The sequence below is a fragment of the Erigeron canadensis genome, chromosome 3, assembly GCF_010389155.1.
Source record: "Erigeron canadensis isolate Cc75 chromosome 3, C_canadensis_v1, whole genome shotgun sequence".
NCBI classification, from domain to species: domain Eukaryota; kingdom Viridiplantae; phylum Streptophyta; class Magnoliopsida; order Asterales; family Asteraceae; genus Erigeron; species Erigeron canadensis.
Window position 1 is genome coordinate 31,241,394 of NC_057763.1, and position 25,647 is coordinate 31,267,040.

General features: G+C 33.5%; 4 protein-coding genes across 4 annotated transcripts; 2 read left to right on the forward strand and 2 right to left on the reverse strand.

Annotated features, from left to right (window-relative positions):
- The first annotated feature begins 2,004 nt into the window (after positions 1-2,004).
- On the forward strand, positions 2,005-2,763 carry LOC122591904. The gene is made up of 2 exons (XM_043764129.1): positions 2,005-2,421; positions 2,530-2,763. The coding sequence occupies exons 1-2, from the start codon at positions 2,005-2,007 to the stop codon at positions 2,761-2,763; spliced, it is 651 nt and encodes a 216-aa protein (XP_043620064.1).
- A 2,041-nt stretch (positions 2,764-4,804) lies between these two features.
- Positions 4,805-6,643, reverse strand: LOC122594625 (glycine-rich cell wall structural protein-like). Its single transcript, XM_043767058.1, has 2 exons — positions 6,532-6,643; positions 4,805-5,599 (listed from the first exon to the last, which is right to left on the reverse strand). Exons 1-2 carry the CDS (start codon positions 6,617-6,619, stop codon positions 4,965-4,967), a joined length of 723 nt encoding a protein of 240 aa, XP_043622993.1. The 5' UTR covers positions 6,620-6,643; the 3' UTR covers positions 4,805-4,964.
- A 3,934-nt stretch (positions 6,644-10,577) lies between these two features.
- On the reverse strand, positions 10,578-11,022 carry LOC122591905 (glycine-rich protein 3 short isoform-like). Its single transcript, XM_043764130.1, has 2 exons — positions 10,917-11,022; positions 10,578-10,825 (listed from the first exon to the last, which is right to left on the reverse strand). Exons 1-2 carry the CDS (start codon positions 11,020-11,022, stop codon positions 10,578-10,580), a joined length of 354 nt encoding a protein of 117 aa, XP_043620065.1.
- Positions 11,023-19,104: 8,082 nt separating this feature from the next.
- LOC122591906 (ctenidin-1-like) lies at positions 19,105-20,174 on the forward strand. The gene is made up of 2 exons (XM_043764131.1): positions 19,105-19,204; positions 19,888-20,174. The coding sequence occupies exons 1-2, from the start codon at positions 19,105-19,107 to the stop codon at positions 20,172-20,174; spliced, it is 387 nt and encodes a 128-aa protein (XP_043620066.1).
- The last annotated feature ends 5,473 nt before the right edge of the window (positions 20,175-25,647 follow it).

The window sequence follows — 25,647 nt, forward strand, 5'->3', positions numbered from 1 at the left end:
TACTTATCTTTTTTGGGAAATTCTTTGATAATTTGAGTTGTCTGACGATGGGATGACTTGTAGTACGTTGTTTAGCCAGGTGCCCATGAGGAACAGATTTTTATCCAATAATTAAGGTGCCCATGAGGAACAGATTTTTATCCAATAATTAACAAGCTATTTGCTCTTATACCTTTCACAAGGTTGCTAAAACACCAGATACGCCGAAAACAAAGACCGCTTGAGCTAATGATAAAGATTAAAATACTTTCCAGCCAAGTTTCATTATTTAATCATAACGATAATGCGGTATTTCTTTACAGATCAATATACATACATATATATATATATATAAGAAAAAAAAAAAGAAATCATCTTAGTACAAACCAAATTTAGCCCAAGAATTTAGGATGATCTAGGATAAAATTTGCTTAAAAGAACTATTGTTTCTATTTTTATTTTAATTTTTGTTTGTTTTGATGGGATATATTATGAAGTATAATGAGTTTTAAGTTTAAAAATAAAAAAATTAGAAAAATAAAAAAAGAGAAATAAATGTGATAGGATGATACTAACATGGCAAAGAAAATATATAAATCCTATTTGTTTGATCAAATAATCACACTATGACTCAACCGGATGCATGAGTAAGGTTGATGGTATTTATCGGCGATTCTCTTACAGTCAGATGGGCGAATACCGCTTTACGCCTATTGTTTGTTGATCCTAAGCCGATTCGTTCAACTTAGGGTTTGAAGGATTGTTTAGGATTTATTCGGAGGTCGTATAAACTATGAGTGAGAGTTTTGTGATTATGGCGTATTGTATGTTGAATGTGCCGTATGGCTTCTTCCTCTATCTATATAGAGGGTAGAAAACTTGGATAGAAGGGTAAGAAAATTAGAGTAAATCTCTTCCTCTTTGTAAATATCTTGTTTCTTTCTTGAGGAGATTTGTGGTAATCTTGTTACCAAATTGTGTCCGAGTAAGTCGGAGCTTCGGTATATGTTTAATAGGATAATTATGAGAAAAATCTTTATCCGATCTTTCTTGTATATGTCCCCGAAGCTAGGTATTTGTTATCTTTGAAGCTCCGAGGTAATCATGTTGGACGGAGATTGAGCTCCGTTGTGAGTATGAGTAATTTTACCTGTACGAAGGTAGCTTCATATTCTGCTTCAGGTACGGAGCTAGAGCTCCGTATGGATATATCATCACTATTTAAGTAACTTTTTCAAAAAAGATTTAATGTCATTATATATATTTTTTTTTTATTTGTAAACATATTGAAAATTTTGTAAGTTAAAAATACAATTAGGGAAGATCTAGAACAGGAGACCAACGAGGAGTGATTGTTTTCATTTTATTTTAGTCGCTTTTTTTTATTTATTTGTTTTGAATGGATTTATACTATGAAGTATAATGGAGTAAAAAGTTTTAAAAAATACTAATAACAATGGTGATAAAATAATGATAAAGTAATAAATTTTAGAAATTTAATGTTATTAGGGGCGGCGGAGTGGGAAGGATTTATGAGAATTTATGGGCCAGCCTTGGGAAGCATGCCACCACCACTTGTAAATTTATGGCTGAGAGGGTTAATGGGAGGGTAATATACCCTTTGTTGATAAATGGAGAGAGAAGCACATGGGAGCGTCTACAAGTGGGCCCAGGGAAAAAAAAAGCCGTTGGCTCTGTTTTTTTATTTTAAAAAACTCCTTTCCTTTAGTTTACATCTATATATATATATATATATATATATACATACATCTACCAATTTAACTTCAAAAACTCAAACAAAAACATATATCTATTCAAACCCAAAAACCTTTTCACCTAAAAATATCTTCAAGTTCTTCTGATGAACTTATCATCCCACCTCCGTTTCCCCAATTATCTACCGGTAGTACGTTTGATTTTTTTCAAAACGCGATCAACGAAATAGAAGAACTTGAAGACTCGGGAAGCTCTCGTGAAAGCCGAACCTATATCGATCGCGAGAGAGAAGCCGCGCATAGCAAACTCATGCGCGACTACTTCGGCGAAAACCCAAAGTTTGGGGAGCGTTGGTTTCGCCATCGCTACCGTATGAGCCAACGTTTGTTTTTGAAGATTGTCGCCGACATTGAAGCTACTTTCCCGTATTTTCGTGATGGAGTAGACGCGAAGGGAAGAAAGAGTTTCTCGCCGATTCAAAAATGCACGTCGGCAATTAAACTACTTTCAACGGGTGAACCGGCGGACAACTATGATGATTATCTATGTATGGCCGAAAGAACAAGCCGGGAAACTCTCGAGTATTTTTGTGACGCGGTTATTCATTTGTACAAGCGGGAGTATTTGCGCAAACCGACATCCCACGACGTCGCCTTGCTGTACAATGCGCATGAGACGCGACACCATCTGCCCGGTATGCTCGGTAGCCTTGATTGTACGCATGTTGTATGGAGGAATTGTCCTAGGGGCTTGAAAGGGCAATACACGTGAGAGGATCACAAAGTGCCGACTATCATGATTGAAGCTGTTGCGTCACAAGATTTATGGATTTAGCATTCGTTTTTTGGTCTCCCCGGATCAAACAACGACATTAATGTGTTGAATCGGTCGCCGTTGTATGATACTACTAGAAATGGAACGGCTCCGAACACGTCATTCACTTTACGTGGCCGCTTGTACAGACGTGGGTATTTGCTTACTGATGGAATATATCCTAAGTGGTTAACGTTTGTAAAAGCGTATCCGCATCCAGTTGATCCAAAAGAAGTGAAATTCAAGCGAGTGTAGGAGGTGGCAAGAAAAGATGTAGAACGGGCTTTTGGGGTGTTTAAGGGAAAAAAAGAAGATTTTGGAACGTCCAATCCGAATTATGGATAAGGAGAAGATAGGAAAAGTCGTCGACACATGTTGTATATTGCATAACATGATCATAAAGGACGACGGGAGGGCTATCTCACCGGTTCATATAATGGATCCACCGGTGCCTGCAGCTTACGATCCTAGAGTTCTACGAAAGTTACATGACGAAAACGTCCATCATCGTCTTCGGTATGATTTAACGGAGCATGTATCGACGGTGGATTTGGCATACCTCGATGACCCAGCAGCTCAACCACCACCGATCGAGGATTTGATTTAGTATTATGTAGTTTATTTAGTTTTTTAAAAAAATGTTGCATCGTATTTTTCTTTTACTAGTTTATGTAATGTTATGTTTTTTAAATATTAAATAAAATGTTAGGTATGATTGTTAAAATGTTTAAGTTAAAAAAAAAGGAAAAAGAAAAAAAAATCAATTTGGGAGGGTTGAGAATTTATCGGCCGTCAGTAAAAAGGGTTCGGAGGGTTAATTGGGAGGGTTTAAAGGTTAAATTGAGTTGTAAGGATTTTATTGGTAGAATTTGGGAGGGTTGATAAATTCCCCCGTATCCACTTCGCCCCCCTTATATACTATCATAAAAATGGAAGTATCAATTTTCGTGCCTTTTTTTTTATTTTACTACGTTTTAAATATTCAATGGCATAGTTGTAATTATCGTCAAAGTTGAAGGTTTATTAATAAAGCTTTATTGGTTGTTTTTTTGTTTGTTTTATATGTAGTATTGATTATATAATTTATAATTTTAAGGTTTTTTAAGGGATTTTGTAGACCTATATCGTTTTTGGAAAAACGGTAATTGTGTAAGCCTCGTAATGATTAGTGATTACATGTTAAAATGATTACTAACAAATTTCGGTTTTTATCGTTTTTTTTGTTACCAACATGTGAGGATATATATAGTCTTTGTCTTTTTGAAACATCTATATTTAGATTTATCATGAACTTATAAGCTCAAAATTACTAAATTGTAAAAATATCTATATTTTTACTTTTTAACTATCGTTTTATCATTTCTATATGACAACTTTTTATTATTCTTAATCTTTAACATTATTTCAATAGCATATATATTAAATTAAATAATTTTATACATTGTTTCTTTATTAAGGTTATTGATATGTTTTGATTTAACTGGATAATAAAAGGTATTATACATTAATTTTTATGATTAAATTATTATTTTAATACTGCATGTTACATAATAATTGATACATTCTCGAAATGTCCTTCCGGATATTCCCCAATGTACTGACAATTCACGGAAGGTGAGAAGCTTCCAGAAGAAATTGAAGAATTTATTGGGAACCCTATAAGATCCGTTCGTTTTTTTTTCCTAAGAAATGGTCAGAACTTCATCAAGGTTCGAACGCTATTGAGAGGTCCATTAGAGATTAGAAATCGTTGAAGAAACAACAGGATCTTTCTAATAGGTCATTACATTATTGTTATCTAGGTGTCATTATTTGCAACAATATACTTAATAAACGTTCAGTCATCCGGGGCAACGCCGGGGATAAATCTCGTCGTATATATATCTATTTATTTATAAACATAATAAAAATAATGTAAGTGAAAAAGAAAGATTAACTATATCAAATATTAAAAATTATTTCATTTGGTTAAGTTTTTTAACGGTATCAAACGTACACAACGAATTTTGTTAGTCAATTTCATCTTTCGGGTTTTATTTCATTTCATAGATTTTAATTTCTAGAATCGCACGTGTAGTTATTATTCTCGATCCACTTGTCATTCACCTCAATCCAACACCTCTCATAACCCAACATTGATCACATATACACGAAGAAGTCTCATGATCTTATTTATGTGTATATTACATAAGTTATATATAATTACAGTTTGTTAAGTTTTGATAAATGAACCTTAGGTTAATAGAAAGCTAACAGTAACAGTAGTACAGATCGAATGATTGGATAGCGCAAAATATACAAATGTGGAAAATTATCTTATTTTCCACACATTCTTTTTATTACACATTGTTTTATTTAGAGTTCACAATTAAGAAGTACAGAGTTCACGAGTACAGGGTTTTGTTAACTCCCATTAGCTACCTGTGAGTTAACGAACCATGTAATAAGCTAGGTATCTACGGATTATGTTGTTGTTGTTTTTCTGCGAAAACTTTGGCTTCTTCCGGTGATGAGCAACACTTTGAGCAACCACCACCGTGACCTTGATAACAGCATCCATGTTGACATCCGTATCCTCCACCACCATGTCCTCCGCCACCTCCCCAGTTTCCACCACCGCCGCCGCCATAGGCTGCCGCCTTGTTCTCCTCAACTCCCTTTTTTTGTGCGACAGCTTTGGCTTCTTCAGGCGATGAACAACACCTTGAGCAGCTACCACCGTGACCTTGATAACAACATCCATGATGGCATCCATATCCTCCACCACCATGTCCTCCACCACCTCCCCAGTTTCCACCACCACCGCCGCCGCCGCCGCCATAGGCTGCCGCCTTGTTCTCCTCATCCTCAGCTAGTTTTTTCTCTGCGAAAGCTTTGGCTTCTTCAGGCGATGAACAACACCTTGAGCAGCTACCACCATGACCTTGATAACAGCATCCATGATGGCATCCGTATCCTCCACCACCATGTCCTCCGCCACCTCCCCAGTTTCCACCGCCGCCGCCGCCGCCATAGGCTGCTGCCTTGTTCTCCTCCTCAGCTCCTTTTGTATCTACTGCCACCTTGTTCTTCTCCTCAGCTCCTTTTGTATCTACAAACACAATGTAATACATAGAAAGTGAAGTTAAAGCTGTGGCCACACTATATATATACCTTCATTTTCATATAAAAACAAATATGACAACTCTAAATTATTACAAACATAAAAACTAAAATTTTATACATTAAAAATTACCCCCGACTTTTTGCATCATAAACTATCACTACAAAAAAAAAAAAGTCTTAAGAGGCTGAAAAATTAGTCGTTGTTGATTATTCAGTTACCGAAGTTTAGTCGTAGAAAGTACCAGCTTATAGAAAACAAGAAAATCAGACTCTATTTTTCAGTCTCTGAAGGCCTACTTTTTTGTAGTGTATAAATCTAAATAGTTGATGCTTAAAGCCTTAAAAGTTGTCATTAACAATATCGCTTATGTAAAGCAGATAGTTTTGACACTTAATTTCTTTATAGTTAAAAATGCAAAAATAGTACGTATAATGTAGATATATATGATAGAAAAATTTATACGGATGGAACAAAAACTCTCTCTGTTGATATAACTAGAAACAAGACCCATATATTTGTAAAACTAAGAAGTTCAGTGTCTAAGACACTGAACTTGGCCACGTACATTGAAGTCCGGTGTTGTAGACACCGAACTTGCCCACGTGGAGTAAATCTGTTGGTGGTCCTTTAACTTCGATTTCAGATTTACAAATATATTGGGCAATTAAGTTCGGTGTCTACAACACCGAACTTCAATGTAAGTGGCCAAGTTCGGTGTCTTAGACACCGGACTTCCTTGTTTTGCAAAAGTTTTGAGTAAGGTTCCTAGTTGAACCATTGGGTTGAATTTTGTTCCTATCCGTACAAAAAACTCTATATGATATGGTGCAATATATCAATTGAGACCGTTTTTCGAAAGTATGAATGCTAAAACAATTTATAGAAGAAAATCAATGACATATAGCAGATTGATCGACCTTGAGTTGCCTGGGATGTCCGGGCAGCAAGATTATAGGAAACAAGAAGAAGAAAAAGTGCGAAAAATAAACACGAGTTGATCTTCATTTTGCTACAATAAGAGTATATATATGTTTGTATTTATGGAATATGAAGTTGTATGATGCATCGTCCGCTATTTATACCCGTAACGTACATGGGGAATGAATACTTCATGCATGGCGTCACCCCATACACGACAATATATTGACACACACTTCAAAATAGCAGCTTAAATTCTGGTCAAACCGTTAGAGTATCTTAACGCTTTGGATAAGTCATCAGTGTGTATAAGATCATTCGGTGTTCTTCTGTTGTGCCACGTTTCTTGATTATTGTATTGACACGTGACGAGGATATATAATATTGCAAGCTAGGTATCAGTAGTTTATAAGTTGATCACACACCGAATCATTGTTCTGGATGAAAAGATAAAGAAAATGGATGAAAATAATTTGAATTGTTCTGCCAATTTTATCATTACTTAAAATAATTTAAAATTTATCTCTGCTAATCATATTATAATATGAAAAGAGTTATATTTAATTAAGAAAATTTTGAAGGAGACAAATTAATCATCATAATTATAATTTATCTCAGACTATATTATCACAAAGACGTGAACTACTTTTGATGTATTTAATTAATTAGCTATAAGTTAAAGAACTTAAGGACGTCCTTGTTAATTAATCATAATTGTAATAATAATAATAATAATAATAATAATGTTACGTACGTATAAACTTACTACGAATACTTTTTAATTACTAATAAAAGTTTTTGTATATATGTAAAAAGTCTCATTCCACAATCCACAGCCCTTCAAAATAAAATTATGTATGCAACGGACCGAAACGCCGATACAGCAGTACCGTTCACAATTCTCATTTGAAGTGTAAATCATCTAAGAGTTTGGCGACTACTGAGCTTGCGACAAGTGTCTTGATGCAAGGATACGTGGGACTTTAAAGAAGAGTGTGGTCAAAGTTGGCGGCGTTGCTTCGTACGTACAACGTACTATTAAATGAGAAAATAACTGTTAATCTAGTCAAGATAATTTTAAATAATCATCTCCCTTTAATTAAAGAGGGAGATTTTAATCTACATAAGAGTAAGTATTCGTGCACAGTGACGGATCTTAAAGGTTTAAGTGGTGGGGGCAAAAAAAAAATTTTCTTTTTCATCGTTATGTTCAAGGTATTATATAATGGTCATGCAATACAATTAATCGGGTCGGGTCAAACAAAAATAACACTAATAATCTAAGTTTTTCATTCAAATTACCAAACATAGTTTTTAACCAACAAAAAACTACAAAGGCTTATGAATATACCAAGAGAAAAGGTGTTGGATTGTTGGCTAAAACAAAGAATTATGAATAGACTAAGTGAAATGTGGGTTATAAAAACTAAAAAGGTAAATTTTATTTTAACCTGGAGCCTAAAACTCAAAAAAAGGAGGAAGACCTTGTTACGTGGATTGTAAATTGTAGGCTAAAACTTAGAATATTATAAATGGACTAAGTTAATTCTGGGTTATAAAAACTAAAAAGGTAAATTTTATTAGAGTATTAAATTTATTAAACGTATCAAAAGTTTTTTAAAAAATAATCCTTTGGGGGCGACTTGATAGATATAAATTAATTTGGACGAAACACGAATATATTAGTACTACTAAACAAAAAGCGGTGGTGGCCCAGGCCCCCACGGGTTCCTAAAGAGAACCGCCACTGCTCGTGCATTGCGGCGGTGAGATGATGGCGTGATAGGTCATAAAGTGTGATAGGTCATAGATTGTAATAGCTAAATGCTTTACCGTACAGGTTCCGTCCTTAGACTTAAAAATCCGTCGAAAGTATATCGAATGACATCTCTAATGAAAGAGATGAAAATTTAAAAACACCCATATAATTTTTTTAATTTATCGATGTACGATTTTTGAGAGAAAAGATTTTGAATAAATTGGATGAACAAATGATTTATGAAAGAGGGAGAAAAAAATTGATTGCTTGAGATTTACGGAGAGACAAAGGGTATTTTAAATAAATATAGAATAGATAAATGGAAATTTTGAGAAAGTAAATGTTGAAACTTAAAATTTAGACCAGGAGAATTTGCTTTTTAATATAGTATAGATAAAAGGTGTACGAATATGATAAAAATGCTTGCAATATATAGTTGATCGATTACATAAAGATTATAATCTATAATGTCTAATAAAATAAACCACCTTTTATTTTTAAACTTTCTGTCTTTAAAAAATTAAAAATACATTTCTTTTTTATTCACTAATTTAAACCTTTTCATCTAATATACCTATAATTCCCTTAATGAATAAATTTATAGTATATGTCGTCCCAACATTTAAAATAACTCCAATATCACCTTTACCATCAATTATTTTTAAATTCACCACTATCGTCGCCTCATTCACCGTCCCCACTGTCGGCCCACCACTGTCACCACCACCACCTCTGACGTCACTACCCCGCAAGCATAAATCTAGTATAAATATAAAATATCTCAAATTTAATATAGAATAAAATTAATGTGATCAATTTTGCTTTATTATGTCACCTTTATTTTGGTAGTCGTTATTAAGTGATGTAATTGATACCTTAAAAATCTTTCAATGTACGTGTAGCGTGAGTGTCTTCTTATAATCTCAATACCCAATACTTACGATCAAAGCTAAAGAAAAAACTTTAAAAAGTTAAACTAAAATACTTACTATGGACAGATAAAGTAGTAAATAGATTATATTGTGTCATATATTTGTTTGGATATATATTAACAAATTGGGCAAGGGGCACGGGCTAGTTTAAAAGACTAATCTTTGATCAATGATTATCTTAGATAATGAGTTATTTTTTACTCTATTCATGTAGAGTAGTCGCGTCTTAATCGAGCTAGTTTTCCTATTGATGTAGAGTTGTTTTTTACGATCTATTGATAAAGACTAGCATGCATATGATAAATTTGAAGACTCTTTTGTCACTAGAATATTTAGAGATGGTTGAAAGAGATCATAAAATTGTGCAAACACCGTATTAATAATTAATTTCTTCCCAAACCTTGTCAACTACGTACTCGCGCGAGTTCAAAAGCGTGCAGTGAACATACACTCGTAAATGTCATTGTTTTCCTCTTTTAATCAACTAACTAGGATGACGTCGCATTATGAAGTAGGTGGAAAGAGATCGGGCATCATCAGTGCAAGGCCGGGTGTGTGTGATTTGGTTTCTCGATCCAATTGTATCTCGACTTAATTACGTACCTCACCTATTTCTATATTTAGATGAACTAGTTTCAGTCCCAAATCAGTTATTGGTAAATAATATAATATTAAATAATATATAGTTAGATTTGATGATCGATCGATCTAAATTTAAAAACACCGAATTAGTAAATACTATAAAAGCTAGGGCGCACGCACGCTTACGCATATCGAATAGCTATATAGCTAGTTATATATATATATACACCAATCAAATTTTTTGTGCCAGGTCATACATATATTGTCCCGTTTGTCTTTGTTTCACTTAAAATCTTCGTTATATATAGGATTATAGGAACACGTAAAATAGACGGACAAATAATGCATGGTCTAAAATTATATATCCTTATGTCTTATATTAAACAATGTCCAATTTTAATTTAATTACTATATTAAGTATTTTCTTTACAGCTTAGACTTTTAAATATCTTTATTTATGTTATATCATTATTAATAGTCATACGTATTGCATTGTTAACTCATAATTATAGTAAATAGTAATTTATGAAAATTATATCAATTAAAATTGTATGTAAACTCTATCCATCTATATGAGATGGAGAGATAAGTATATAGTGTATATAAAAGTAAATTCCACTTGATTTTCATTAGATCATACGTTTTATTACACCACCATGTACTGTTTTATTAAGATTACACTACTACTATATATACAGTACAAGGATTTGCTCTTGCAGTAAACTAGTTTAGAGTTTACTACTTTGATTACATGACACACGTAGAACAGTTTCTATGGGTGATCGACTTGTTTTTCGGCAAACGCTTTGGCTTCTTCGGGTGAAGCACAACATCTCGCACAACCACCACCCCATCGTCCACGATAGCAGCATCCATAACGGCATCCCCATCCACCACCACCACCACCACCACCACCGTAGTTTCCCCCACCACCGCCATAGTTTCCACCACCGCCGCCATAGTTTCCACCACCTCCTCCGTAGGCTTCTGCCTTACTCGCCTCCTCCGGTCCCTTGGTTTCTACACAAAGCCAGCAATATAGTATATTAGTACGTTTTAGCTATAGATCAAAAAGTAAATTAAAAATAAAATGGACACATATATATAGTACTAGTCTCAGTCATGGTCTCATGTTGCGAATTAGTAGTCTCGACGGCCAAAGCATATGTGACAAGAAGAAGAAAAAGTGCGAAAAACAAACAAGAGTTGATCTTCATTTTAGTTGAATAATATTAGAGTACGTTAATTAATTAAGTTGTTTATGTAGCATGTTTCAACTTCTATTTATAGAGTTGTTAAAATGTATATGCATGGCGTGTATGTAACATAAAGGATAAATATATGGTACGCTCTTCGAAATGGCTGCATGGCATGATGGTCAAACTTCTACTGTGAAATTTTGGATAAAATGAGTTGTATGTATCAGAAGTAGGTGTATCGATTGAGGTTGTGGCAAGTGTTATTGTAGAGTGACACCTGGGATTGGAACATTGATTAGTTTGATCAAAGTAAGTATTTTAGTCAAACTTTTCAATGTTTTTTCTTTTTTAAATTGTAACTTATACGAGTATTTATCTTGTTCGTCATTATCGTCTTAAAGTGTTAATATGTCCTTTTAACCAATTCATAGATCCGCTACGTTCATCAATACATCATCCGTTATCTCTCTCTCTATATATATACTAATACTAATCTATAAAAAAAACTACCTCACCCTTTAAGTAATTAAAATTTTGAAATGCCCACATTAACCCTTTTTTTTAATCACTAATTTAAATATTTCCACCTATTTACCTATAATACTCTTAAACAACCATATTAACTCTTCTTACATCAATTAACTTACATTTACCACCACGCCACCACCACCGTCATTGCCGCACATTGCCGTCACCACTATCGTCGTCGCCACACCTTCGTTGCTACCACCATCACCACCGCATTACGCGGACACCCGTCTAGTTTTTATAAATCATATCGTCATTTTATATAAACTTATTCTTTCAAAATTAAATTTCTAAAGTTGATCTTCAAATTTATAATCAGGTCTCATTTTATTTTTTTTTGAACATTAATCAGGTCTCATTTAGTAAATCTTTTTATGTGTATTTCATACGTATAAATACATATAAATTACTTCTTGTTATAACATATCTTTTGTAAGCATTGCTAAACAATGACAAAGTTAATTTATAAAAGTAGTGGCCTTATCAAAACCATGTTGCCAAACTTTTCTATTTCTTTTTATATTCATGTTTCCAAACTTCGTTTAACTAAGGGAGCCATTTTCTACGTTCTAGCTATATAATGCAGTCGACAACTCGGCATATATCAATAAGTAGATATTAAGTATTTGAACTTACGATGAAATATTTGAGGATTGGGCCTCAACTTATTATTTTAAATATTCGTACAGGAAGTTGGGGTAGAATGCAATTTTCTTGTTTTATGTGTATCTAAATACTTTCATAGTATATAGAATAGTACATAGAAATATCAATTTTAATTAGAATTGTATTGATTTTAATTATATTATGATCGATCGACTTGTTTTATTATTATTATTTAAAAAAAAAAAAAGCTGTTCTTGTCATTCACTACTATATGAATATCCTATTTAAAAACAAAAAAAAACATATGTTAAAAGTTAAATTATACTCCTTCAGAAAAGTTAGAAAGTGGTCGAAGTTAATGTCAAAATCCAACCATAAATTGGTTTAGACAACTTTCAGGGTATTAATTTTGCTGTAAATCAAAGTAAAACATATCACAATACTTTCTGTAATAGTAATGATAGAAACACTTAACGTTCAATAGGTATATTCGCTTAGGTGTTTTGTGATTATAAATAAATTCTTTGTCTATTTTTACACTATCGAAAAGACGAAAAATGTATTTTATTAACCAAATTAAGGGCAGGCGCGCAACATCTCTTTCTTGATAAATGGAGACATGGAGTCATAGATAATTGCAATGGGCTGGTAATGAGATGGCTTGTAGTTCGGCCTAGTAAGTTATTGGACCAATTGGTTTTCTTTTTAACATGGGCTTGGTTAAATTGGGTGATGTGCAGTTGCGCTCCATGTCTGATGTGTCCATGAGGAACCAGTCTTTCGCTTGTCCAAATAACAAGCTATCTAATCTTACAAAACTTTGTGGATAGGTGTAAGGCCGAATGTTCATGTTTCAAAAGAAAAAGATAATATTGGTTTCGAGTAAATTAGATCGATCACCTGATGGCCTGTAAAAAACTAAAAAGTGGAAAAAGTTTACTACAGTAATTAAGTAGTTGGATACTACTAATTTAGGGCAAATTATAAATGTAGAAAGATACCAAATAAAATACACAATTTTTGATTAAGGAAAAACCTAGCTTGCTACTAGAACCTGTTGGAATGTTTGGGTCATCCACGTGTAGGTAGGATTGACCAAGAGATAATCTTGGATGACAGGTTGTAAACTTGGTGGCCAAGGCTAATATATTAATTGGTATTGTATTGAAATTAGGATACATAGTTACCATATTTAGTCATTCCTAGTTATAGACAAATTGGTTTATGTTAGTCTATATATATCGTGAATTAGATGGGTAGGGAATGTACAACAAAAATTGGAGTTTTGTGTTATTTTTTCTTCAATAAAAGTTGCGTGTTCTTGGCAAATCTTTTCTGTCTTTTGCTCTGTTTTACTTTAATTGGTATCAGAGCTGCGTTCAAGAGGATTAGAAATTCAGATTCTAAACCTGCGTTTTCTGGTTTAGAATTCGATCAAGGAGTAATACGTTTACCTGCGTTCAAGAAGATCAGAAACTCAGACTCAACCTGCGAGTTCTGATCGTATTCTTTTTATTCCAGCCCGATCAGAAAGTCAAAAAGCTGTTTGTTTTTTTTTTGATCAGCAAGTCAGGAAAACAATTCTCTTTGGCTCGATTTTTCTCTAAGCCGTAGATAAGGGCTGGAAAAATCACCACTTTGAATTTACTCACGAAGATCAAAGATGACAGGAGGTACTGATGATGGCAAGACACCGAGTACAACGGCGTTACAGTGTCCAATGCTCACATCAACAAATTATACACTCTGGGCCATAAGAATTAAAGCGGTGTTTAAAGGCTCATGGCGTATGGGATTGTATAGAATCTGGAACCGGAACTAGTAGTACCGATTCAAAGAAAGATAACATGGCGATAGCGTTGTTGCTACAATCAATCCCCGATGAGTTGGCTTTGCAAGTAGGAAATCTTAAAAGGTCAAAAGATATGTGGGATGGGATTAAAGCACAAAACGTGGGCGCTGAGAGAGTGCGGGAAGCTCGACTTCAGACTCTCATCTCCGAATTTGAAGGAGTCAAGATGAAGGAGACAAGTACAATAGGCGAATTCGCAAGCAAGTTATCTGGTATGGCTACAACTGCAGCCGCACTTGGAACTCCCTTTGAGGAATCTCGACTTGTAACAAAATTCCTTAATGGGTTACCAGGACGTTTCATCCTTATGGTTGCCTCGATTGAACAAATGCTTGACTTAAAAACAACGAAGCTCGATGAGGTTGTGGGAAGGATGAAAGCATATGAAGAAAGAATAAAAGGGGAGGAAACTCATGGTGGCGAACAAGAACACCTAATGTTTACTTCTGCGTCAAGCAGTTCGTCAAGATCTAACTCTAACAGCGCTAATAGAGGACGGGGTAAGGGGTCAAACCGTGGTAGAGGGGGAGGTCGTGGACAAGGACAGTCAAGCCGAGCCCAAAATAAAGCAAATAATAATGATAAACTAAAGGGAAAAACCCGTGACTACTCCAAAATCCAATGTTACCGCTGTGATAAATTTGGACACTTTGTGTCAAGATGTCCGGAGCGAAAGAAGGAGGGACACAACAACAATGATGAACAGAATGATGACGACCAAGCACTTTTTATGGCAGGAATTGTTGAATCCGTCTATCTCAATGAAGAAAGAGTTGTGCCGAGCAAGTATGAGTGCAAAGAAAATGATTCATGGTGTTTGGACAACGGAGCAAGCAACCACATGACAGGTAATATCACTTTCTTTGCTGAACTAAATACTCGCATACGGGGCAAAGTAAAATTTGGAGACGGGTCCAAAGTGGATATTTGCAGGAAGGGTTCTATTCTGTTTGTAGGAAAGACGGGGGAGAGTCGATTGCTTACTGATATCTACTACATACCAAGTCTCCGTAGCAACATTATCAGCCTCGGACAAGCTACGGAACTTGGGTGTGACATTCGAATGAAAGACGAGTTCCTCACGATTCGAGATAGCAAAGGAAAAAAGCTGATGCAAGTAACAAGATCAAAAAACCGACTCTATATGATCAAGCTTAAAACTGGCACACCAAGATGTTTGCAAGCAATGATAGATAATGAGAGTTGGTTATGGCATGCAAGACTCGGGCATGTTAACTTTGCTACAATGAAACAGATGCAACAAAAGGAACTTGTGTATGGACTGCCAGAGATACATCATGACAATCAAATATGTGACTCTTGTTTGATTGGAAAGCAAGCTAGAAAACCATTTGTCAAAGAAGCAAAGTTCAAGGCTTTAAAACCGCTTGAACTTATCCATGGTGATCTTTGTGGCCCTATCTCCCCTAAAACGACTGCTGGAAATAGGTATGTTTTCGTTTTGATTGATGATTACTCACGCTATATGTGGACGTATTTTTTGAAAGAAAAAAGTGAAGCGTTTATTATATTCAAAAAGTACAAAGTCAAAGTGGAAGCGGAGTTAGAAAGAAAAATCAAAACGTTTCGAACTGATCGAGGGGGAGAATTTACTTCGATCGAGTTCAAACAATACTGTGAAAAGGAAGGAGTGCTACGCCATCTAACTACACCCTATAACCCACAACAAAATGGTGTAGTAGAAAGAAGAAATCGCACTTTGCTAAATATGACAAGGAGTTTATTAAAAGCTCGTGATGTTCCAAACTACATGTGGGATGAGGCAATTCGGCATGCAACATCAATTATCAATAAAATTCCAACTCGAGCAATCACTGTCACACCATATGAGGCGTTAAAAGGCAAGAAACCAAATTTGCAATATTTGAAAGTATTTGGTTGTCAAGCTTATGCAAAAATTGTTGGGATTCACCTCAAGAAGTTGGATAATCGTTCCGAGCGATTAATATACATCGGAAGTGAGGAAGGAACTGCAGGGTTTAGACTACTTAATCCAACAACTCGGAAAATTGTAATCTGCCGTGATGGTGATGTAGTGTTTGATGAAAAACGAGGTTGGGAATGGGAAGAGAACTCGGAGCGAGAAAAGGACTCTAGTTCAGGAACTTTTTGGATCAAGGCTGGAGAGGACTTGAATACGGGGGTGGATAATGATTTAAGTTGGGCACCTACAGATCAGATGGATCAGGCTCATGAAGATGATACCCAAAGTGAAGAATCCGAAAATAATCAACCAACTGATTCAGCCCAAACAGTGCAATCAGATACTGCCCAACAACTTGATCCGAATACACATACTAGAAGATCTGAACGAGTTCATAATACTCCCGGCTGGTTCAATGATTTTGTATTAAATATTGGCATTACTGATGATGAATATTTAATGCTAGCAGATGATGAACCATACCGATTTGATGATGCAAAAACAAAACCAGAATGGATGGAAGCTATGAAACTTGAGCTTGAGTCAATAAATAAAAACCGCACATGGATGTTAGTCGAGCCACCCAAACATGTAAAAGTCATCGGACTAAAGTGGGTTTTCAAGATCAAGAAAAATGCTGATGGATCTTTGAATAAATATAAGGCAAGACTTGTCGCGAAAGGCTATGTTCAGCAGCCCGGCATTGACTTTGGTGAAGTATTCACCCCAGTCACAAGACTCGAAACAGTGAGACTCTTACTCGCTTTAGCTGTGAATCAAGGATGGGTTGTGCATCACCTCGATGTAAAATCCGCATTCTTGTATGGAGAATTGAAAGAAGATGTTTTTGTATCTCAACCAGAAGGTTTCGGAAAAAAGGGTGAAGAACATAAAGTATACAAGTTAGCGAAAGCTTTGTATGGGCTACGACAAGCGCCCCGTGCATGGAATGCGAAGTTGAATGATATCCTAACCAAACTTAAGTTTGTAAGATGTTCACAAGATCATGCGGTGTACCGGAAACAAGAGAACAGTCATGTTCTTTTGGTTGGAGTATATGTTGATGACTTGATAATTACGGGCTCTAGCGTGAAACTGATTGAAGCTTTCAAGCATGATATGGCTAAACGATTCGAAATGTCAGATTTGGGAATGTTGTCCTACTACTTAGGCATTGAGGTGCAACAAAACAAAGGTAAAATACAAATCAAGCAAGAATCGTATGCACGAAAGATATTGAGCGAGGTTGGGTTATTAAATTGTAATTTGTCCCATACACCAATGGATCAGAATCTTAAAGTTTCAAAAGATGAAAATGGTGAAGATTTTGAAGCAACAAAGTATAGAAAAATTATTGGGTATTTGAGATATTTATTACATACTCGACCCGATTTGGCGTTCTCAGTGGGTGTTGCGAGTAGATACATGCAAAACCCAAAGAAGTCTCATGCTACATTGGTCAAGCAGATTCTGCGATACTTGAGAGGGACCATCGGACACGGAATTACTTATGCTAAAGGAGAAAACGTGTTGATTGGATATAGTGATAGTAGCCATAACATCGATCAAGACGATGGAAGAAGTACCACCGGACATGTGTTTTATCTTGGAGAATCTCCGATTACATGGTGCTCACAAAACAAAGCACCGTGGCGTTGTCATCTTGTGAAGCTGAATACATGGCGGCTAGCTCAGCTTCTTGCCAAGCAATTTGGCTGAAACAATTGTTCGAGGAATTGGTGGGGCGTGATACAAGGCCAGTGACACTTCGAATAGACAATACTTCAGCTATAGCTCTTGTAAAAAACCCGGTGTTTCACGGAAGAAGCAAACATATAAAGTCTAGATTTCATTACATACGTGAATGTGTGGACCGAGAAGACATAAATGTTGAACACGTGAACGGGTAGATCAACGAGCTGATATACTTACCAAGGCGCTTGGAAGAATGAAGTTTAAAGAAATGATCAGCAAGCTTGGAGTTGAAGATCTAACGCGTCCAAACATTCGGGGGTGAATGTTGGAATGTTTGGGTCATCCACGTGTAGGTAGGATTGACCAAGAGATAATCTTGGATGACAGGTTGTAAACTTGGTGGCCAAGGCTAATCTATTAAGGGGTATTGTATTGAGATTAGGATACATAGTTATCATATTTAGTCATTCCTAGTTATACACAAATTGGTTTATGTTAGTCTATATATATCGTGAATTAGATGGGTAGGGAATGTACAACAAAAATTGGAGTTTTGTGTTATTTTTTCTTCAATAAAAGTTGCGTGTTCTTGGCAAATCTTTTCTGTCTTTTGCTCTGTTTTACTTTAGAACCAACTTGTTTAGTGGTTGTAGTCTTTGTCTCTAAAGATATAGGTCATGGGTTCGATCTTCATTCCCAGCAAGGCTGGAGGCCTTTTCTACCTCTACTAGAACTTAACAGCAGTCTATCTACCTTTGATAGCGGTAGAGTGTCTACATCTCAACCTCCCCATATACCGTAAAAGACAGTATCGGGACCCAAAAACCTTGGAAGACGCCTCTTCGGAGTTACTTTACTTTTTCTAAGTACCTTGCTACTAGATAAATTAAATTTGTGTATATTTTTACACCCTTTGAAAAGTTTATTTGTACAATTGTTTGATAGATTCCTATATTTATAGAAAATTAATTTTCTTCCAAATGAATCATTATTTGTGTCTAAGAAATAACTTTTGATTAATTGAATAATACATTGTTAAGTAATGAGTTGCAACGGTGATAAACGAAGTCATATATATCGATCAATAAATTAATCTAATGTCAACTTTTGTAGCGATATAGGGAGTAATATATAGAATGATGGCCACCCCATTGATGAGTTGCAACGTGCATACCTAGGGATATATATGATCTAGATGAGGAAGAATTATTGAAACCAGTTTTTCTATATATAGAAATTGAACATGTCAAACTGTAGCATCTTCAAATCATGACATAATACTTTGAATTCGTTATCAGAATATCCAAAAACGCTTACAACGAACTACTAACCGTATTCAGAAGTAAATGCTCAATCGATATATTGTACATGGTTCATGATCCTATAAATAGCTAGCTACATGAAATTGTATCTAATTCATCAAAAACCATATATATATATATAGCTAGCAAAAAGTTTCTCTGAATATAAGAATATGAAGATGAAAGCGTTCATAGTTCTGTTTGTTCTGTTTTCGGTTGTTCTTTTGGTGTCATCAACTGCAGAGGTCGAAACATCAAAAGATGAAAGAAACGGTAAGTTTTCTTGCTTATAAATCATTCTTTTTTTATTTATTGATAGAGTTACTATTTAATTTACGCTACTACTCTCTAATTAATGGTTTTTGGGCAATTGGGCTGTAAATCAAATGAACAACGTTCTATATTTGAAAACTTTTTTTAAACAATCCAACATGATGAACAAATAAACGTTTGAGAATTTGAACATAGTTGTTGTTCATTCATTAATGTTGTTCGTAAACGTTTGAGAATTTGAATTGTACGCTCGTGAATATGTTTAATAGTTTGTTCATAAAAACGCACGTGAATATATTCAATAGTTTGTTCAAATGTTCGTTTATATATATCCATGTATTTATAGTCTTAAGACATTTAGGTTTTATTTTTTCTTATAACTATAATTATGTCTTTTTAAAACAATTTGGATAATTTATTATAATGTTCTTATATTATATTTTAAATTCTCTACTTATAAAATTTCTATTTTTCAATTCGTTTTTATTTGTTGGGGAACAATAAACTTTTTTTTTCAGATATTTTTTAACCATTCGTTAAATTAAACGAACAAACATGAATAAAGTCTTGGTTGTTTTGTTTGTTTATATGCCTAACTAATGGTACTTTCAACGATACAGCGGAGAAAGATCAAGAAGAATCTCATGTGAACGGATATGGTGGTGGTGGTGGTGGTTGGGGAGGATATGGTGGTGGTGGATATGGGGGACCTGGCGGTGGATGGGGTGGATACGGTAACGGATGGGGTGGACGTGGAGGATATGGTGGTGGTGGATGGGGAGGTGGTCCTGGCGGCGGTGGTTGGGGTGGTGGCCGTGGTGGTTGGGGTGGTGGTCGCGGTGGTTGGGGAGGAGGAAGGGGTTGTAGGTTTGGGTGTTGCGGTGGTTGGTATGGTTATCAAGGTTGTAGCCGTTGTTGTCGCTCCCTTACTGAAGCAATCGCCTTTAACGAACAAGAAGCAACCCCATAAGCTAGCCGGAATACTAAGCTATGAAAAAAATGTACGTGTTGTGTTATACATACGCGGCTAAACGCGTAAAATATATATCCATATACATGCATGATGTTTGCATGTATCTATATATATCGAATATATCGATAGCTAGCTAGTTTAACAAGTATTTCCAATTTGTACGATGTAAAGAAGCATAATAAATATACGAATAAAGTTATGGAGGTTTTGTGTCTGTTATCATCAAGTGTTAACTATGCTGTCATCTAACAAAAAATAATGAAGAAAAAACGAACATATCATAAGAATTAAGGGAAGCCATATGGACATATGGTGTCTAGTATCATTATTTCTTTCACTAATTAGTAATTAACCCTTAACGTGGCATGGACTGTGGTAGTTTGGTCAGCTAAATTCTCCAAGTACCTGGGCATGTGACCCATAATTTAAAAGCTCCTATTGGGCTATATTGCTAAGCTACCGGCCCATATTTTTGGTGGTGACCGCTAAGTGATGACCAAACTAATCATGTGGTAGATCATTCGTTTCCTTACTAAAATCCTAAAGTCTGTGCATAAAAAAACTTATACCTTTTATATTAAAAGTTCGTCCCTAATTTTCATGATAAATGTACAAACAATTTATACACCTTAAACACAGTGCTAATGACTGTATTTAGCAAACCCCCAAAAAATATACTTACATTTGTAGAATCAAGTTCTCTTTATAAATCATGAATTCCATATTATATATTGAGTATTGTTTTTTATAAACGGGAATTTCACATTATTTAATTTTAATGAAGTCATCTAAATTACTAATTATTATTGCCAAAAACTACTAGAGATATGTGGAAAAAACCTTATCAAGTAAGACCATAAATCTTGACCCTTGATTTTAATACAAGGGTCTAGATTTTCCCAAGTTCAAGTTGAGAGAACTTTAAAGAATCCTATAAAAAAAAAAAAATTTTATATATAAATTACTCTAAAATCATAATATTGAAGTTATGTGATGATATAAAATAGAGTTGTTCTAAGGCATGCTAACATGTGTAAATAATGCATCAGTTTATATATATATATATATATATATATGGTAACACTCAGGTGAGAACAGTCTTAAAATAAGAACGATGAGAACACTTAAAAAAATCATTTTGATGCATTAAAAGTCCATATAACTAACATAGTGCATAACTAATTATCATTATTTAAGTGTTTAACAACACATTGATCCATCAAAATCGAAAAAATCACGTTTTTTGGTGGATGCATCATTTTGAAGAATATGCATCCAAGATGGATGCACAAAACAAAAAACATGATTTTCTTGATTTTGACAGGCCAATGTGTTGTTATACACTTAAATAATGATAATTAGTTATGCACTATGTTTGTTTTATGGACTTTTAAAGCATCAAAATGATGTTTTTAAAGTGTTCTCACCGTTCTTATTTTAAAACTGTTCTTATGTGATTGTCCCCCTATATAGGGTTACATATATATATATATATATATATATATATATATATATATATATGTGTGTGTGTATTTTATGAATTTTGAGGTAACAGATATACTTTTTTTTTAAAATAATGTAATTTATAAGGTTTAAACTTCCAATATGATTTTGTGGTCAAACAGTTGTTTTTTTTTTTTTTTTTAAACAGCTGTGGTCAAACAGTTTGCCTTACAAGAGATTTTAGATTTAAATCTTACAGTATTAAATAACATCTTGAGATTGGCCGTCTAAAGGTTCAAAAACAACAGTAACTATACCAGTGTAGTATCCCTGTGTCAAAATTTTAAATTAAAGAGTAACCCAAACAAAAAAATTTCCGCCATTATGAGTTTATTGTTGATTATATATACACATGTGATTTCAATTGAAGTCATTGTAAAAGGAGGAAAATCAGTAAAGTTGAACCGGGTAGAAAGATTCGGGTTCTGTGTTTCAAACAACTCCACATTATTCACGGACGAATGAAGAAACCGCAAAATCTGCCAATAAACTAAAACCGGATTGAGATGTTCTTGAAATAACATATGCCGTAATCCTTTATCGACATGTGTACTTTAAATTTATTTATTTAATTAAATTATTTTTTTAATTGTATATCAATTTAATTTCCTTATTAGACTTAGAATCAAACTCTAAATCTTAGCTAATACAAAAGACATTATAACCTTATTTTATTGATCGTTTTATCATTAATAATTTATCTCTTTTTCTTTCTCAATATTTCAACTTCTATTATTTATATTAATTATAATAAGTTATTAACATGAAAATTTCAAAATTTGAGTTTACAATCCGAAATCAAAAGGCTATATGCCGTCATCCACTATGTTTACAAGTTTCGATTTTGATGTAATTCTAAAAATTTAAAGTAAATCCAAAATTCTAACTAAACATATATTATATATATCGTTACTGTTTATTATAATTTAGCTTTGATCATCGGTTTATTTTAACCATAATTTATTTCATACTCATGAATCATATATGAGGCATATTCGAATTTTTTTATAATACAATCTACTATATAGCTACCGTACATCGTATTAAAACTAGATTATATATATATACTCGAATTTCTTTCTCAATCCTGTTTTAGTTTCTTGGTAGATATATATCTACCAATATACTAAAACAGGATTATAGTATCCTTAAAACGACATGTGGCAGAATCCTTGATCGACATGTGTTCTTTATGAGGGCTATCGTACATCGTATGAGTATTAGGACTAATATATATATATATATATATATACCAATAAAATAAAACAGGATTGAGATGTTTTTAAAACGACACGTGACATAATCCTAAATCGACACGTGTCTTTTTAATTTGTTTACTTTATTAAATTATTTTTTTTTAGTTCTATATAGATTCAAATTCTTTATTAGATTTAGAATTAAACTCTAACTATTGGCTTATAAAAATACAAAACCTATTATAACTTTATTTGATTGATCATTTTCTCATTAATATTTCTTTTTATTTTTCAATTCTTATTGTTTATATTACTTATAATAATAAAGTAAATTCAAAACTTTAACTAAATATATATTTTTATTTATTATTAATGTTTATTATAATTTAGTTTCAATGATCGGTTTATTTTAATCATAATTTATTTCATACACACTAATCATGCATGTGACATATTCAAATTTATTTATAATACAATTTATATAGCTACCGTACTTCATACGCACTAGTATATATTTTTCCACCACAAACCCCTTTACCTCCGACAAACTAGTAATGTAGTAGGTAATTCAATAGCAGAATCCAGGGCTACTTTTATTATATAATTTTTATAATATTATATCTTTTTAATTGTATTCCTTCCAACCGGCCCACCTTGACCGGCCGTGCATGTCCCTTGATTCTGTACGTCACCTTTGTCCACAACAAGTATCATGTATTCATGTTGGATTATCATAACAAACAAATTTTACGGCTCGATTGGACATCTACTCAAATACAAATGATAACATACATTATACTATAATAAAGCAGTTCAAAAAAAAAAACAAAAAACATCATAATACAATATAATAAAATACTTTTACTAAATCTAAATTTTAAAGTACAACAAATAATCATATAGACGACGGAAAAGGTTCATGTGAGAATCATCTGAATTGAAAGAACCATCAAAACTTATAAATTATAATTTGATGATCATATATGAATAATATATACGAACAAATTCGTTTACATATAAATATATCAAATTATACTTAATACTAACTATGTTCATATGTGAACGGATCTCACATGAAGCTTACCCTATAGACTATTATGAAGCAATTAACTATATATATATATATACATATGTATATAAAATAAGGGTGACTATCAAATGAGAATCAAATTAAATTGAGAGCAAATGATAACACTTAAAAACTACATTTTGATGCATTAAAAGTCCATAAAACTGACATAGTGCTTAACTAATTATCATTATTTAAGTGTTTAACAACACATTGATCCGTCAAAATAAAAAAAATCACGTTTTTTGTTGGATGCATCATTTTGATGAATATACATCCAAGATGGATGCACAAAACAAAAAACGTAATTTTTTTGATTTTGACGAATTAATGTGTTGTTAAACACTTAAATAATAATAATTAGTTATGCACTATGTTAGTTTTATGGACTTTTAATGCATCAAAATGATGTTTTTAAGTATTCTCACTGTTTTTATTTTAAAAATTTTATCACCGGAATGTTACCCTATAGAATAATATATATATATATATATATATATATATATATATTGAACGGATCTCCCATATATGTGTGTGTGAGTATATAGAAATATAGAATAATATGTAAATCCTTATGTAGCAAAAGGTCAATACAACCTTTAACCGAGGATTATTAATTTAATTAAGATGATTTATCAACCCGAAACATTGTGGGTTCTGATCCATGGTGAAAATTGTTATACTAATATTTGCGGATATCTTGAATATATAATTGTATATGGATAATGATATATATACCTAACTCATATACCTAAAAATAGACCTACTCGATCTATATATTACATGATACATGTTTTTCACTCATTTTCTTTAATCATTTCTATTTTTGATCTTGCCATATGACTTGATCTCTCTTTTAGGCCTATCTTTAGTCATATAACTTAGTCACATTAATCATTTTCCTTGTATCTCTAAAAAAAAAAAAGTATGGCTGAAAATTCTTAGAAGTGGCAAAATAACTCAACAATTTAAGTACCATGTTTATTACTATTTAGCATGCATATTGTAATATTGTTTTCATCATTTTTTTAAAAAATTATTTGTTAGCATATACATACATTGTTAGTTTGTATTTTTCACTACCGTTTTATATAAGTTTCATACATGTATATGAGGCCAAAAGTAGTGAATCATTTACAGAGTTAAGAACGTGTTGAATACATTGAAAATCATTCAGTCTGCAAAATAATGGTTCAAGACAGGCAATGCCCGGCCTTAATTTCTTTCTTTATACCAAGTAAGCCATCTAGCTAGCTTTTTGTTTGTACATTAAATGTTGCTTACGTATAAATCAAACTACTGTATTAGAATGAGCGGATGCATGTATATATACAAGTCATATATATGCCCGCGTAATGCGACGACGATGTTGATAGCGACGCGGGGTGGTGGTGGCGGTGAGTCGGTAATGGGTGGTGGGAGCAACAATTGTTGTAAAAGTAAAAGTAATTAATGTTAAAGGAGCTAGTGTACGTAGTTAGTTGTTTTAAGGATTGGGGGGTTTATGTTATAATTGTTTCGTTAAGGATATTATAAGTATATTAGATGAGGATGTTTAAATTAATGAATAAAAGAAATTAAAGAGTGTTTTTGGTAGTTTTGAATTTGTAATTTGAGATTTGAAGAAGAGGTATCTCTAATATAAATAGATATAAATATTGATTTGTGCTCAAAGCCTGATAATTAATCCACCCCAATGGGC

Coding starts and splice junctions, on each gene's coding strand:
- LOC122591905 (XM_043764130.1), bottom strand. CDS start 11,022: ATGAAGATCAACTCTTGTTTGTTTTTCGCACTTTTTCTTCTTCTTGTC. Junction 10,826..10,916: donor TGAGACCATGACTGAGACTA/GTACTATATATA, acceptor GGCTTTGTGTAG/AAACCAAGGGACCGGAGGAG.
- LOC122594625 (XM_043767058.1), bottom strand. CDS start 6,619: ATGAAGATCAACTCGTGTTTATTTTTCGCACTTTTTCTTCTTCTTGTT. Junction 5,600..6,531: donor GACATCCCAGGCAACTCAAG/GTCGATCAATCT, acceptor TTGTGTTTGTAG/ATACAAAAGGAGCTGAGGAG.
- LOC122591904 (XM_043764129.1), top strand. CDS start 2,005: ATGCGCGACTACTTCGGCGAAAACCCAAAGTTTGGGGAGCGTTGGTTT. Junction 2,422..2,529: donor GCCTTGATTGTACGCATGTT/GTATGGAGGAAT, acceptor TTATGGATTTAG/CATTCGTTTTTTGGTCTCCC.
- LOC122591906 (XM_043764131.1), top strand. CDS start 19,105: ATGAAGATGAAAGCGTTCATAGTTCTGTTTGTTCTGTTTTCGGTTGTT. Junction 19,205..19,887: donor ATCAAAAGATGAAAGAAACG/GTAAGTTTTCTT, acceptor GTGGTTGGGGAG/GATATGGTGGTGGTGGATAT.